This window comes from Labrus bergylta, chromosome 11 (assembly GCF_963930695.1).
Source record: "Labrus bergylta chromosome 11, fLabBer1.1, whole genome shotgun sequence".
Classification (NCBI taxonomy): domain Eukaryota; kingdom Metazoa; phylum Chordata; class Actinopteri; order Labriformes; family Labridae; genus Labrus; species Labrus bergylta.
In genome coordinates, this window is record NC_089205.1 from 13,225,895 (window position 1) to 13,240,145 (window position 14,251).

The window sequence follows — 14,251 nt, forward strand, 5'->3', positions numbered from 1 at the left end:
AAACAAAAAATGACAAGGACAATACAATGAAGAAGTAATGTAAGGGGGGAGAATGGGAGTGAGTGGTTGTAGGCAGCGTTAAAGAGGTGAGTTTTTAGGGATTTCTTGAAGAACAGATGTGTTTTGTGAGCCTAACCATAAGATGCATTCCCTACACAGTCATTGTTAGTGCTTTAAATTGGCTATAGTGTTATTAAACTTTGATACACATTTGTTGATCTAACTCCCCCCCCTCAAAATCACTGTTGATTTTTTCAGAGGAGTCCAACAAGAAGCATCCTTTCCCCTGCCCCACCACCTACCGCACTGCCCTCACTCACTACCTGGACATCACACACCCTCCTCGCACCAACGTCCTCTATGAGCTGGCACAATACGCCTCCGACCCTAAAGAACAAGAGAATATGCGCAAGATGGCTTCCTCCTCACCTGAGGGAAAGGTAAGTTACATGTGGAGAGGATTCAACCCTTGTGGTTTAAGAATAACTGTTCATACAAATAAAAATTCAGCCGTTCAGTAAATTCAATAGAAACACAGCTAGATGATCGTATTGCTGAACTGGGCATACACACATTTAGATACTTGATGTTATTGTCTGTTTGTCACTGCTTCTCTACAGGCCCTCTACCAGAGTTGGGTGTTGGATTCTTGTAGAAACATCCTCGCTGTCCTGGAGGACTTTTCGTCATTGAAACCTCCCATTGACCACCTGTGTGAGCTGCTCCCCCGCCTCCAAGCTCGCTACTATTCTATTGCTTCCTCCTCTAAGGTGATTTGCTGTTTAATATCAGGATCAAGGTTAAAATGAAAAAATGAAAATGTTGGCCTTATCTGAGAATTAACGTAACTCCCCCTTGCTCTGTAGGTTCATCCCAACAGCATCCACATCTGTGCTGTAGTAGTGGAGTATGAGACAAAGACTGGCCGCACCAACAAGGGAGTTGCCACCAACTGGCTGAAAAACAAACTGATCACAGACAACGGCCACAAGTCCACTGTTCCCATGTACATCCGCAAGTCCCAGTTCCGCCTGCCATTCAAAGCCACCAACCCGGTGATCATGATCGGCCCTGGGACGGGAATCGCTCCCTTCATGGGCTTCATCCAGGAGAGGGGCTGGTTCAAAGAGCAAGGTACCTGCAGACACCGAGTGCCCTTTTGAGTGCTGTGTGTTTGTCTGTCTATCACAGCTGCTTTAAGGGTGGAGGGATAATGAGAAAGAGCTTCAAAAGTGACAGACCACTGCATGCACAAACAAACAAATGACATAATGCTCAGCACTCTCATAATGAAGTAAACATGGAGGCAGTGACAGTCACTGTTAATTGTTTCATTAATAAGTTTATCTGCAGTGGAAGTCAACTACACTCTGAGGTGTGTTTTTAGAGTGCCATGCAAACAGTCTGATATCTATCTGACTAATGATCCAATAGGAGAGTTTCACAAATTAGAGTTGATAAATTTTAGATAACAGATTTAGGCTGTTCAGACTTGTGTAAAAAAAAAAGTCAATCAGATATGAGCGCAGGAATTAAGTTTGAGGAACTTTGGCTGCAATCTTAACATAGCCTTAGTTGTTATAAAGACATGTAGACTTTAAACAGAGCAAATAATGAGGTTCTGTTAAGAAGAGAGAGAACCCACAGTGTTTCTTGTAAAAAACACGATGCATGTTTTTGCAGCTGGGTCAGACAATTTCTTGATCAGTGATGCAAATCCAACTGGGATGTTCAGCACATACAAAATAACTGATGTCAAGTTGTGTTTCCTTATAAAGGAAAGGAGGTTGGAGAGACGGCGATGTTTTTTGGCTGCAGACATAAGAACGAGGATTACATCTACCAGGAGGAGCTGGAGGAGGCGGAGAAGACTGGGGTTCTAACACAGCTTAATGTGGCCTTCTCCAGAGACCAGGATCAGAAGGTACAGCTTTCTTACCTGCTGTGATCGAAACAAACTTCAGTACTTGGTTTTCAGGTTTTGTTAGTTAAGCATATACAACAACGCAGAATCACAGCAAAGCCAGGTGAAGATTGTAGATTTCAGAGCAATGGTTTAGCTCATAAAATGTGCCAAGGTTTGATTGTAAATGTAAACTCTGTATTTGTTGGATGGTAGTTAACATATTTCACTGTTGATTATGTTACTTGAATAATTGATCAAATTGAGATTATAGGAAGACTTGTTAAACAGTGACCTTAATAGTAGATGTACATTATACTTTGTTTGTTGTCCTTTTATTCTTTTTTTCCTGTAGACAAACATTCAAAGACATACATTTGAACATTTGTTTTCTTTTTATGCTTTTAAAAACTAAAGGTGTACGTGCAGCACCTCTTGAAGAAAAATAAGGAGGACATCTGGAAACTGATTCACACAGAAAACGCTCATATCTACGTCTGCGGGTAACTGACACAAGCATCCAGCAAATCATGCTGATCAGATTTGATATATTATAAAAGAACAAAACTTTAAAATGTATTTTTTATGTAATGGAAAGAAAACTTTTAGTTGTTTAACATGTTTAAAATATACTTGAATTGATCTTGCTATTTGAAACATGTTAATTATGACATTTTGTTTTGACTACTCAGGAAACTAACATTGTCTTTGGTGCTTTAGTGCCTCCTCGTGGGCTAGATAAAACTTGTTTAGACTGCCAATGTTTAAAATTGTTGATTACCAGCTTTAGTTGCACACACAAGCAAAACAAATTTAAGAGAGAAAAAAAACACTGAAGTTGACTAGACATTCACAGTTATCCTTTTTCTTGATCCAGGGATGCGAGGTACATGGCTAAAGACGTGCAGACAGCCTTCTACGAAATCGCAGAAGAGCTGGGAGGCATGACGCGCACCCAAGCCACGGACTACATCAAGAAACTCATGACCAAGGGACGCTACTCACAAGACGTCTGGAGTTAAAGAGCCTCAGACTCTGCTTTAGTGTCACTACTTGAGTGGTTGTTTTAAATTTTTAAATTTTTTACTCTTATGTCTTGTATTATCAGGACTGAATATAAAAACCATTAAACTCTTGTTCATCACCCTGGTTCATGAGAGCTTCAGGTAGCATAAGATGATGAGGCAAACCCTACCTCGGCTGGTTGTGTTAATTAAACCCGTTTGGTAATTTCCCCAGCATTACCTATGTATAATATGTTAGATATCAGGACCACCAGCCTGTGACTGCTGGGGTCCTTCAACAGTTACTTCAACTGGTTTCAGTCAGAGTCTCTGATATAAGTGAATGAGTTTGTGGTATTGAGTATTTGACTGCAACTCATGCTGCTTGCAGGTCAGATGTAGGAACCCATTTATATTGAAATTCCACAATCATGAAAGCTTACTTTAAAATTGTGCATATACATTTTTGATTGAATTGATTAATATGTAAATGAGTCATCGTTGTGGCTGTGCAGCTTCGTAAAAGGATGATGACTCTTGAGTGGTAAATAAATCTGTTCAGTGTGCCGGGGACACTGCTTCAGATGTACATTATATAACCCCAATGTGGACATGCAGAATAAAAATAAAAAGGTATAAATTACATTCAATTTGATTGTGGAGCTGAAAACAAAACAGACAACATCGTGATGTATAAATAATTGTTGCGGTTTCCAGTTCTAGATTGAACATTAAACGGTGCTTTATTAAGTTCCTCTCAGATGTGATCAGGTACTGCTTTTGAAGTACTTAAAATGCATTTAAATGTTTAAGAAACATTAACAAAAATCTTGGAGGAAAATGGTGGTGTATCTTGCATCATGCTGTAGGTTCTACCATGTTTACCTCAATGTTTTGACAGGGGATTTTGCCTCTTATACAGAAGTTCCTGTTGTTTTTTTTTCTACTTAAACAGTAACCTCTTGAGAGGCATAAAAGATGATGCAAAGGGGGGGAGATCAATCTTGGAAAAAACACAAGCGCTTGTATGTTCTGTCTCTCTGTCATTTAACATGATGTATCTGTAAACTGATGTTTGTAAAATGTTCACGCATATGGAAATGTCTGAGGGTTGTTTATTTTATGCATCCCTCAGCAGAGGATTATGAACTGTCATGCAGCAGTAACACTTGGGACACATGACACCCACCCCTGTCTGTTATTTTCTTTTTTTTTTTTAATCTTACTTTGTCCAATCACATATGCATTACTACTCTGAGAAAATGACTAGTGTCTCATGTCCCAGTACTTTATATTGTCCAATCACATATGCATCACTACGTGGAGAAAATGACCAGTGTCTCATATCCCAGTAAGTGTGAAAATGAAAGTTTGTGGAGCTCCGGAGACAAGTGACTATGAAGCCTGTGCCTTTTTAACAATGCCTTATGTTTTGAGTTAGCATTTTAACCATGATGCTTCACTGCCTTTTAACAGTTGTCTTTTTCTCACCCTTACATTTTAATGAAAATTAATTTTACATAGTTCTGTCACTTTTTTATTCGTTCCACTGTATTATGTAATAATTCAACTTTATCAAGACATGCCTTTTTAAACGAATAAAATTGGAATAATCTGTAAATGTGACTTTTTGTTATTAATCATGGCAAATGCAATTAGGTTTATTTACAATCAGTTCCCTGTGTGGTATATCAAATGGAAATGTCCAGGTGTAGTTTTCTTAACACTGGATGTGGATGTAAAATCAGTATTACTGAGTATATTCAGCAATCTATAAACCAGTGTGTTTGTCATGTCTGACTTTAGTCTTTCTAGTTAATTTTAAATATTTTGTTGATCTTAAATCATACCAGTTGAGGTCATTTACCAGCAACAGAATTTACAACATACAATGAAGAGTAATATTTTAAGATTTTTTATTAAAAAAAAAAAAAACAAGCCTATTTCCCCCCGAAAAAAACTTTGATATTACATCATTGACTGTAAATATTAAAATAAACATGTATCGGTGTTTTTATGAGTACCCTTCTGAAACAGTAGGTGGCGACATAATAACTTTGAACGCGAGCAGCCTTAAAAAGGCAGAAGAAGAAGAAGAAGCTGCACAAGGGAAGTACCGCAGTGTGTCTAGCTCAATGCTGTGGAGCTGCGCAGATGTTAACGAGGGTTTTTTTTTATTATCAGCTAATCGGAAGATATACATATAAGTGTTCTTTTTAAACTATATTTACTTAATGTGAAAAGATGGCCACCGGTAAGTCAGAATGTCCTCTTGTTTGTTGTTGTGAATGTGTTCGCGTTGTTTCCTGAGGTTAATCAAAGTGGGACGGATAGCATTTAGCTAAACAAGTGTAGCACCGCGAGGCCTGCGGGGCTCCGTGTATTTCATGGAGTTCATATTTTAAAAGCAAACCCAACTAGACGCCGACTTGTGTTTACATAGACATGTTTCCAAGCTATAACTGTTCACAAGTTCACATTAAAGTCCAACTATAACAGTGATTTATCTACACAGTAATCACACTGTTTTCTGAGTCGGTGGAGAAATACCCGGATGAGCAGGCCGTCGTCGCAGCGAGCTGAATGCGTCTTTGTCTACACCGGAACATTTGTTTCCACGCTACGCGGGAATCATCGCCCCATCTGGAGCAATACAGTCATAGAAAAAAATAAATCCTGACCTAACAGATTGTTTCAAGCAAACTGTACGAAAGATGAGACAGCGTTTTGAAATGTATGATGGTTTGTTTCCGTGTCAAGGTTTAGCCCCAGCCTCAAAATCGACCGCCATTTTTTTTTTTTTCCCCCTTGCCAGGCCTGGCGTGGTGACGGGCCTGTTTGCGTAAAGCTGCCCTACTTCAGTAACACACTTTGTTTCCACAGCGAGCAGAGCAACACCAGCTGCTGGTCAAATAAACAAAAAGCTCTGTGTTTCTGCACACACTTTATAAAAATTTAGCATTTTAAGTTCCAACACGTTGTTTTTTTCTCTTTTCAGATTCAGGCTACGGTGGCTCTCAAAGGTAATTAACTAATACGCTTTGATATATATATATATATATATATATGTATGTGTGTGGCAAAGTGTCTATAGATAGATAGATTGTGTATATATAGAGAGAGCTTATAAGGAACACAGGAATTTAATTTAATAAATTGTAATTATTGAGCTGTGGAAAAGGGGTAGGATTAAATAAGTTTTATACTTCTTCCTACTCCTTTTCAGGCATATCAATTGAATACATGTAATTTTCTTTTTGTGAAATAATTTGAACATTGTTTTTTTTTTTTGTTTATTGTATTTTTGTGCTTTTCATTTTGTTTTGATATGTCTGAAATAAATTTAATCAATCAAACAATCAATATGCAGATCTAAACTGTTATTAAACCTAATAATGTCTGCTTGTTTGTTCATGTGTCTGTAGCTATGGAGCATACAGCGGTCCGCCGACTGGACAGGTAAAACTACTCTTCAGGTTACAATAAGCATGCTGGTCACTTTTCACTTTTACATCATATTTAAGGGGATTCCTTCTGCTTCACAGGGTTATGGGCAAGGAAATGGAGGTGCCTCTTATGGGGGACAGAGTTATGGGGGCTATGGACCGCAAGCCCCAGCACAAGGTATAGTAAATGTAAATTTCATCAAATGAAAGTGACAAAAACTTGAGATACACGTTGAGATTTATTTGGCTTTTTGCTATTTCTGATTTTTGAATGCCCCTCTTGCATATTCTGATTGTGGTAGATAACATTTACCTTTCTATAGAGCATTATAATTAAAAAAAAAATTCATCTTAATGTTATAAAACACAAAATTTGATACAATTGAGGAGTTGCTGATCAACACAGATGAACTGGCTGGAAATCTTCATAATTCCAGTCACCAGCCCGTCAGTTGATGCACCGCAAATGAAAACCAAACATGGAAAACCTGACACACAACTTCGGTGTCACATTAAGATATTGTGTGCTGATAAGCTGACCCTCTATAACCAACATACAGTGACTTCAGATTTCCATTTTGTTTATAATACCTGATTGGCAAAATTGAAACTTACTTTACAAGAGTTAGTTGAGTAGTGTATTTGTTTGAAAGTAATTGGGGGTATTCTGATTTGTCTTGTACTTTTTCAGAAGGCTATCCTCAGGCTCAGCAACCGAGCTATGATAGTTACAGTGCACAGGACTCAACTGGGTGAGTTGTTAATATTTTTATTTGCTAAACCTTCTCAAAATGTGACTACTGGGATTTTGTTTTGTGGGTCCTGATGACTTTCCCTTTAGTGTCTTCTTTACATTATGATGTTGCATATTTAATCCACAGAAAATGAGTCTTGTATAACATCATTACAAAGGTTTTATTTGAACTGTAATTATTTCTCCAAAAACACTTAAAGGTATGGCGACAAGTCATCCTCTTATGGGCAGCAAGGTTCCTATGGTGGGCATGGAGGAGCAGGAGGAGGAGGAGGAGGAGGAGCAGCAGCAGGAGATAGTTATGGACAACCGAGCGCTTATGGCAGCCAGGGACAGAGCAGTCGTGGCAGCGGCGGCAGCAGTTATGGAAGATGGAGTGATGGTACAAATAGTTGGATTTTGGTTTGGTAAAGAGACCTATCTGCAGATTGTTTGCATGTGACACATTGTGATCTAATGGTTATCTTTGCAGCAGGTGAAGGTGCTGGTCAGGGTGGGCGGTATGGACGTGACCAAGGAGACCGTGAAGAAGGGGGAGGGGGCTACAGAGGCCGCGGCCGTGGTGGCTATGATCGTGGGGGTTTTGACCGCGGTGGTTACGACCGTGGCAGCAGAGGAGGACCTCCTGGTACGGGGTAAGTTGCGTTTAGCCACTGCCCCCAAGGTACCTCTATACACTGAATGATGAAACATGATCAACACATCACCACTCATCTACTATAAACCATCCACATAGACTATTTTCACCACTCATCTGTTTTGTGCTCCAGATATACAAACTTGGTATCTCTTTCTGAAACTGTACCCATCTAAAGTTGTTGTGGCTCACACATGTAATGTTCACCACCCCTCTGCATTGTACTCCAGGAGTCTCACCTGTCAGGTTTTTGTTTTTTTTTGGTTCCAAAACCGGATTCACACCGTTTTTATAGAAGCCACATGCTGGTGTTAAATCCACATTGCTGTAAATGGTGTCTGGTTCAGTTAGGGCTAGATGAGAGTTATTTTACTAATTCAGGCTCTACTCCTTACCAATGGGGTCTTAAGTGAAGAAATCAAGACATTTTGCACCCATACATTGGGTCAGGTTTAGTCATTGATGTGACAACAGGTGACTTTTATTTCTAACGAGCTCATTGGATATTTTCTTTTTAATTCCAAAGGGAACTCAAACAAGGGATTTCTATTTATTGTGTATACACTGATAGGCTTATCATTTGTTTTGTTGTATATGGGCCCTCTTACCATCAAATATCTGATCCTTCAGAAAAGAGTAATCAAGAAGCAGAGTGACACAGGAATATCTTGCCTGGTGTATTGTTCTCCAAAAGATGCACATCTGTAACCAGTTGAAGATCTTTGATTTAGGCAGCATTTTAAAAGACAAATCTTCTGAAGCCAGAAAGTTAGTTTTCGCCTGTTTCTTGTGCGCTGAAGACTTCATGGTAGTTTTTTTGAACAATGGGAACTCCCCTGAAACGATGCCCCTTAGACCTGGAGCCACATCTTCAGCTGCTTCACATCCAGCAGGTTTCATTCAAGTGTTGTATAATTGACAATGGCGAACATGTGTGTTGTGTTAACATGGATCTACATTTTATACTACAGGTGTACAGAGTGATTGAACTAAAACTTGGACCTCAGTTAAAGGATCTCTAAAATGCACTCAGTGGAAGATTGCTTATCAGTTGCTATACCCCATAACACAAATTTGGCTTGCAGTGTTAACGGAAAAGAAATTCAGCTGTCCTTCCAGCTCTTGGTATTGAATTTGGCCCTGGAAAAAATGTACAAAATTATTTAAATGACGACCCAGTGACTTATAATTATCTTCACTCGTCTGCCTGATTGTTCAGTCAGAGCTTCCAAGTCGAATGTTTATTGATCTCTAATGTAAAAGACTAACGCATTCCTCGTGTGAGACATTTCCACCATAGTCGCACACCCTGGCAGGAGTGCATACTGATGGGGATGTAGGGGAGCTTTGAGCTCTCAGTTGGGACAAAGGAAAGGCCATCATATCTCCAATTTTTCCTCTGCAGAGGTGGTGACCGTGGTGGCTACAAAAATTACGGTGGTAAGTGACGAGCATCAGAACTGTGTCGGTGTGGGAGGAAAGAACTTGAGTTAGTAAAAAAGGAAAAGAGAGAGGGGGTTTAAAAAAAAAAAAAAAAAAAAGAGTCAGTGCAGTGAATGCCACCATTTTCATGTCCAGATCCCAAGGGACTCCACCTATTATTCTTAGCAGGATTTCTCATAAATGACTGTATGGTAAAGAACATGGAGCCTCAGATGTAAAATAATGGTACTGTTGCATGAAGACAAGGGGATGATTGTAAATAACAAAGGTGCTCCCAGGACGAAGAAGGAAAAACTCTGGTGGTTTTCATTTCTGGTGTAAGCTCAAAAAGAGAAAACGGAACACATCTGTTCTTGTTACAAGGTGTTGGTATGAGGTGCAACGGTATAAAGACACCCTTCAGAGAGCTGTAAACATCAACATTGTTTATCAATGCATTATGATCCAGAAATTTAGAGATGAAGTACATAACAATTTGTGTGTGTCAGTGCGTACAGTTGAAGGTTCTTTGCTCAAGTGTTCTCTTCCACCCTTTCCTCTGTTTTCCAGGCTCTCAAGACTACGGCTCAAGGGATGAACCAGGTAAGAGCCATCACATGAGGGAACGTAAACCCACTTGATGACCTTCATTCAAACCAATGATTTCTGACATCTTGTTTCTGATTATTATTATTTTTATTTTATTTTTTTTCCCCCACAGCTGGCGAGCAGGACAACTCTGACAACAACACAATTTTTGTCCAGGGACTTGCAGAAGAAGCCACAGTCCAGGAAGTGGGCGACTTCTTCAAGCAAATTGGTATTATCAAGGTACTGAACTGATCTCTTAGCATGTCACTTCTGCTGGATTTCATCATACAGTAACTGGAGGTGGTCCAACCGTCTGGCTTGTGACAGGAATTGGAACTGTTTTCCACTGGTCCTTTCCTATATCAGATTCCCTGTAAATCTCACACGCACAAGGCGCATGTTTCATGGCATGCGTATAGCGACACTAACGATAGTAGCCATACATGAGAGCTAGCGTATCAGAAGAGTGGGCGCGAGAAAGCCATCTGCGTGTCTCTAACGAAACACTGAATCTGGGCATGGCTCAATCTCATGAACTATAATAACTTTATTTATATAACACCTTTTTTAAGAACAGACATTTACAAAGTGCTTTGACAGACAAAGCAAATGCAGGAACTCAGGACAACACATTTAACCGCAGTAAGGTCAAACAAAGATTTCTACCCCCCCCCCAAAAAATCTATGTACTGTGTGTGTGTGTGTTTTTATATATATATATATAAATAACAGGCAGGTCTCAAAAGACAATCAAGTAGGGCTGGGTATTTCCCAGAACCCAACGATACACATCACAGTACAGAGGCCACGATACGATACATATTGTGATATTCATTGATTTTGAATAATGACCATGTCCTACCCAGAATTCACTACAACAGCTCTTCTTTATTGTTTAGAATAACAGCAGAGGCATATTAAGGGCCCTGTAACTTAAAACACTCCAATTCATGGCCTCTGATCCTAAAAATACATTGAAATATTTTAATCCCAGAGCTATGGTGTTTTTCTGAACTGAACCATAGGTCAATTGTCTTTCAAAACTGTCGTCACAGCTTTGCAGTCATCGATTCTGTAACATCTGCTTTGATAGATGTCTTTGCAAGGAGCACATATTGCCTTGTTGTTTTTTTTGGGAGCACAGTCTTACAGTTAGGCTATAAAGCAATACAATAAAAGAAAAACAGAACAAAAAAAGCTAATGGCAATAATATAAAAATAAAGATGACCATGTCACATCACGGGTAATAAAAACTGACATTTAGATACAAAGGGGTGGAATCCAATAAAGCTGGTAAATGTGTAAGATTAAAAGAAGGGTTCAGATTAGATGAAAATGTTAAGAGCAATAAAACGACTATAGGAAGGGATATATTACTAAACCCCTAACCCTGTGGGAAATCATATAAGAGAGTCTATAAACATTCGTTTGAAGTGATTTTTAAAGAAACGTTGCTGATCCTGACCGCCTAACAAATCATTAGGAGTTCATCTGTCTCTGTCTAAATAATTAATTATGACTGCAATATGATCAAGCTGCGTCCACAATAATTGGTGCCAATTAGTGATGGAAAAACAGCTTTTTTTAATTCAAGAGTGAGCTATTGCAAACACGTCTATTGACATAGAAACTGAGTTACTGCTAATATGCACACTTACATATGCATTAAGACTTTATATCCTTTTCACACTATTGAACAGTGTAAGTGCATCTTTGCTTATCGTTAAGGCCCGTTCTCTAATCATTGTCATCAGAAGTTGATATTATTTAAAATGAGTTGACATGTTTTCCTTTTTCAACAGGCCATGTTAAGAGTTAACTATTGCTACTTTCAAACTCCAGCACTGAGCATCCTGTGTGTTTATTTTGTGCTTTTAGGTGAACAAGAAAACTGGGGAGCTGATGATCAACATCTACTCCGATAAGGCCACCGGGCGGCCAAAGGGAGAATGTACAGTATCATTTGATGACCCACCCTCTGCCAAAGCTGCTATTGATTGGTTTGATGGTATGGGACTGTTTTCAAATTATCTACTCTTAAACTTTATTTTTACAAGTGTCCTTTTGTCTGATGTGGTGTCTTCTTTTTTCTTTTTTTTCCAGGTAAGGAATTTAACGGAAAACCCATCAAAGTATCATTTGCCACTCGCAGAGCAGAGTTCACACAGAGAGGAGGTGGAAGAGGAGGAGGAGGCGGGCGAGGAGGTATAGTATTTTCAGATAACTCCAGGGCCCAAAGGGCAATTATTTAAAAATCCCAGGCTCAACATTTCAGAGCAGCCACAGTTACACAACTTAATTTCAAAACTTTCTATTGTGTTACTTGTAGGTTTCAGAGGTCGTGGTGGTGGTGGAGGAGGAGGACCTAACTTTGACATTAAGGGAGGAGACTGGCCTTGTCCAAACAGGTTTGTGCCCATCATGTAACAAAGGTTGTTGATATCAAACTGAAGGCATGAAGTAATTTGTATATCCATCTATTTTCAGCTCTTGTGGCAACATGAATTTTGCACGGCGGCAAGAGTGCAACAAATGTGGATCACCAAAGCCCGGGGGAGGGGATGGAGGATATGGAGGTGGTGGTAAGTATTTAAAACTTACTTTTTGTACTAGGGCTGGGAACCTTTGGGTGTCTCATGATTCGATTTCCATTTGTGGGATGACGATTTGATTGAATCATGAATCCAGAATAGGAAATAGATTCAGTCTATTTTTGAATTACGGTAGTACATACTTCAGGATCTACTCCAGTCATTGTGAGAAACCAGCTGAATTCCTTGTGGCTCCATTTGGCATTCTACTGAGTTAAAGAGCTAGCCTAAGCACTTAGCAGGGAGTGACAGATTTGCCAAAACAAAAAGAAAATCGATTTTTGGTAGTTATGAATCTATTGAAAATTTCAGAAGAATCTTGATTTTTACATTAAACATTTTTTTTCCCCTCACTTTATTTTATACTGTATAAAATTGTTCCACAGCTCACCTGCTGTCTCGTCTGTTCCCTTTAAAGATCACATTCAAAATCATGAAAAGAATGAAATGTCATGTTTACTAATGAAGAACATGTCCCCGTGAATACTGTTCGTAATGTTGACCACCTCCCGTTGTACTGATCATTAACAAATGTATCCCTGCAGATCGCGGAGGCAGAGGTGGTTACGGTGGTGACAGGGGCGGTGGTTACAGAGGTCGTGGAGGTTTCCGTGGGGGAGACCGTGGCTACGGAGGAGGTGGAGGAGGTGGAGGAGGTGGAGGAGGAGGAGGAGGAGGATTCGGAGGGGGCTACAAAATGGGAGCTAGGTTAGTAAAAACCTTTTGGATTTGAGTATTTTACACTCAATTAGATGAGGGCCTCTGCTTATGTAATTTGATTATATTACCAGAAGAGGGCGCAGCGTGCATAAGATGAATCAACTAGTGGCCCTATTTCACAATCGAGTGTTCAGTATGTACATCATGCCAAACTTCAGTGATCATATGCTAAAAATCCCCCTTATAGAATTTAATCCACAGCATGTTGATCAGAAATCCAACTGTTCCTTTTTGTCTTGTGGGGTGTTTGTGGTGTTGCACTGATGAACTATATTGTAGAGGATCTTTACCAGTCAACACTTGGCTCATGTTTGTTTTTTCACAAAATATTTGAGTACTCTTGCTTTCCTTTACTGTTTTCTAGTTTGTTCCCACTATAACCTAATTGGAATCGTCTCTTGACTTCAAGGCTTTTCTATCAAGAAACCCAAGAGCTTATGCATCCTTTAATTCTTTGTTCCCTTCTTGAGTATTTTTCAATCTTGATTTATTGTGACTCTGAAGGTGAAGTGGTGCATTTAAGCAAGGGCAGACTGTTTTTATTGAAAGGCAATTGTTAGACTTACAGATGAAAGGGTAGGGGGAGGAGTGAATGAGAAACTGACATGGTATTCCACCCTCGTCTGTGTTTGGATGATTACGGTTAATTCAATGACAAAAGTGAATGCCGTCCTGGTAACTGATGTCTTTGTCCTTTTTTCTACAGAGGTGATCGCCGAGACGACAGAAGAGACCGGCCATACTAAGTGCTGAGCAGATAATACCTTTCCAGCCCTTGCTGTTCACCATGGAGGGAGGGATCTGTTTTTTGGGAAGGGAGTTCGACCTGACATTCAGATTTGTCTGCCTTTTTTTTTTTTTTGTAGCCAGTGCAACCAAACCGTCCCTGCTCACCTGTGAGCGAGGGAGGGGTGTGTTGAGCTACTAAGAAGGGACTCTGGGGCTGATTGGCACTGTTGGCATGTGGTCAAATGTTTGTTTTTCCTGATTTTTTTTTTTCGTTTTCTTTTTTTTTTTTTTTCGTTTTATTTCTTTGTACATCTTTTTAATTTTCTCTCGATTCTAGCGGCAGATGTTTTTGTGAGGTAGACTTCGCACCATTGTTTTGTATGAACAGAATAAAATGTTTTACTGGGTTCTTGCTTCCCCCCCCCCCCCCCCAAAAATGATATTAAAAACTGT

The 14,251-nt window shown here is 39.5% G+C and overlaps 2 protein-coding genes across 4 annotated transcripts in view; both read left to right on the forward strand.

Annotated features, from left to right (window-relative positions):
- The window catches only part of porb (P450 (cytochrome) oxidoreductase b), a gene marked incomplete in the record, with an annotated part of 20,469 nt that extends 15,941 nt beyond the window's left edge, over positions 1 to 4,528 (forward strand). For both annotated transcript variants that reach the window (XM_065960558.1, XM_065960559.1), the window contains 5 exon segments: positions 621 to 770; positions 867 to 1,134; positions 1,779 to 1,924; positions 2,321 to 2,406; positions 2,781 to 4,528. In XM_065960558.1, coding sequence (XP_065816630.1) covers positions 621 to 770; positions 867 to 1,134; positions 1,779 to 1,924; positions 2,321 to 2,406; positions 2,781 to 2,925 — 795 coding nt within the window.
- Positions 4,529 to 5,002: 474 nt separating this feature from the next.
- taf15 (TAF15 RNA polymerase II, TATA box binding protein (TBP)-associated factor) lies at positions 5,003 to 14,226 on the forward strand. Of its 2 annotated transcripts, XM_020641737.3 has the most exons (16): positions 5,003 to 5,161; positions 5,906 to 5,930; positions 6,333 to 6,366; positions 6,453 to 6,531; positions 7,045 to 7,105; positions 7,308 to 7,489; positions 7,580 to 7,742; positions 9,150 to 9,184; positions 9,737 to 9,769; positions 9,888 to 9,997; positions 11,637 to 11,766; positions 11,862 to 11,963; positions 12,088 to 12,166; positions 12,246 to 12,340; positions 12,895 to 13,057; positions 13,776 to 14,226. In XM_020641737.3, the coding sequence occupies exons 1-16, from the start codon at positions 5,152 to 5,154 to the stop codon at positions 13,813 to 13,815; spliced, it is 1,341 nt and encodes a 446-aa protein (XP_020497393.2). In that variant the 5' UTR covers positions 5,003 to 5,151; the 3' UTR covers positions 13,816 to 14,226. The 2 variants fall into 2 exon arrangements, with proteins under 2 accessions (XP_020497393.2, XP_065816633.1); XM_065960561.1 differs by lacking the exon at positions 9,150 to 9,184 and having other exon boundaries at positions 5,011 to 5,161; positions 12,246 to 12,342; positions 12,894 to 13,057.
- The last annotated feature ends 25 nt before the right edge of the window (positions 14,227 to 14,251 follow it).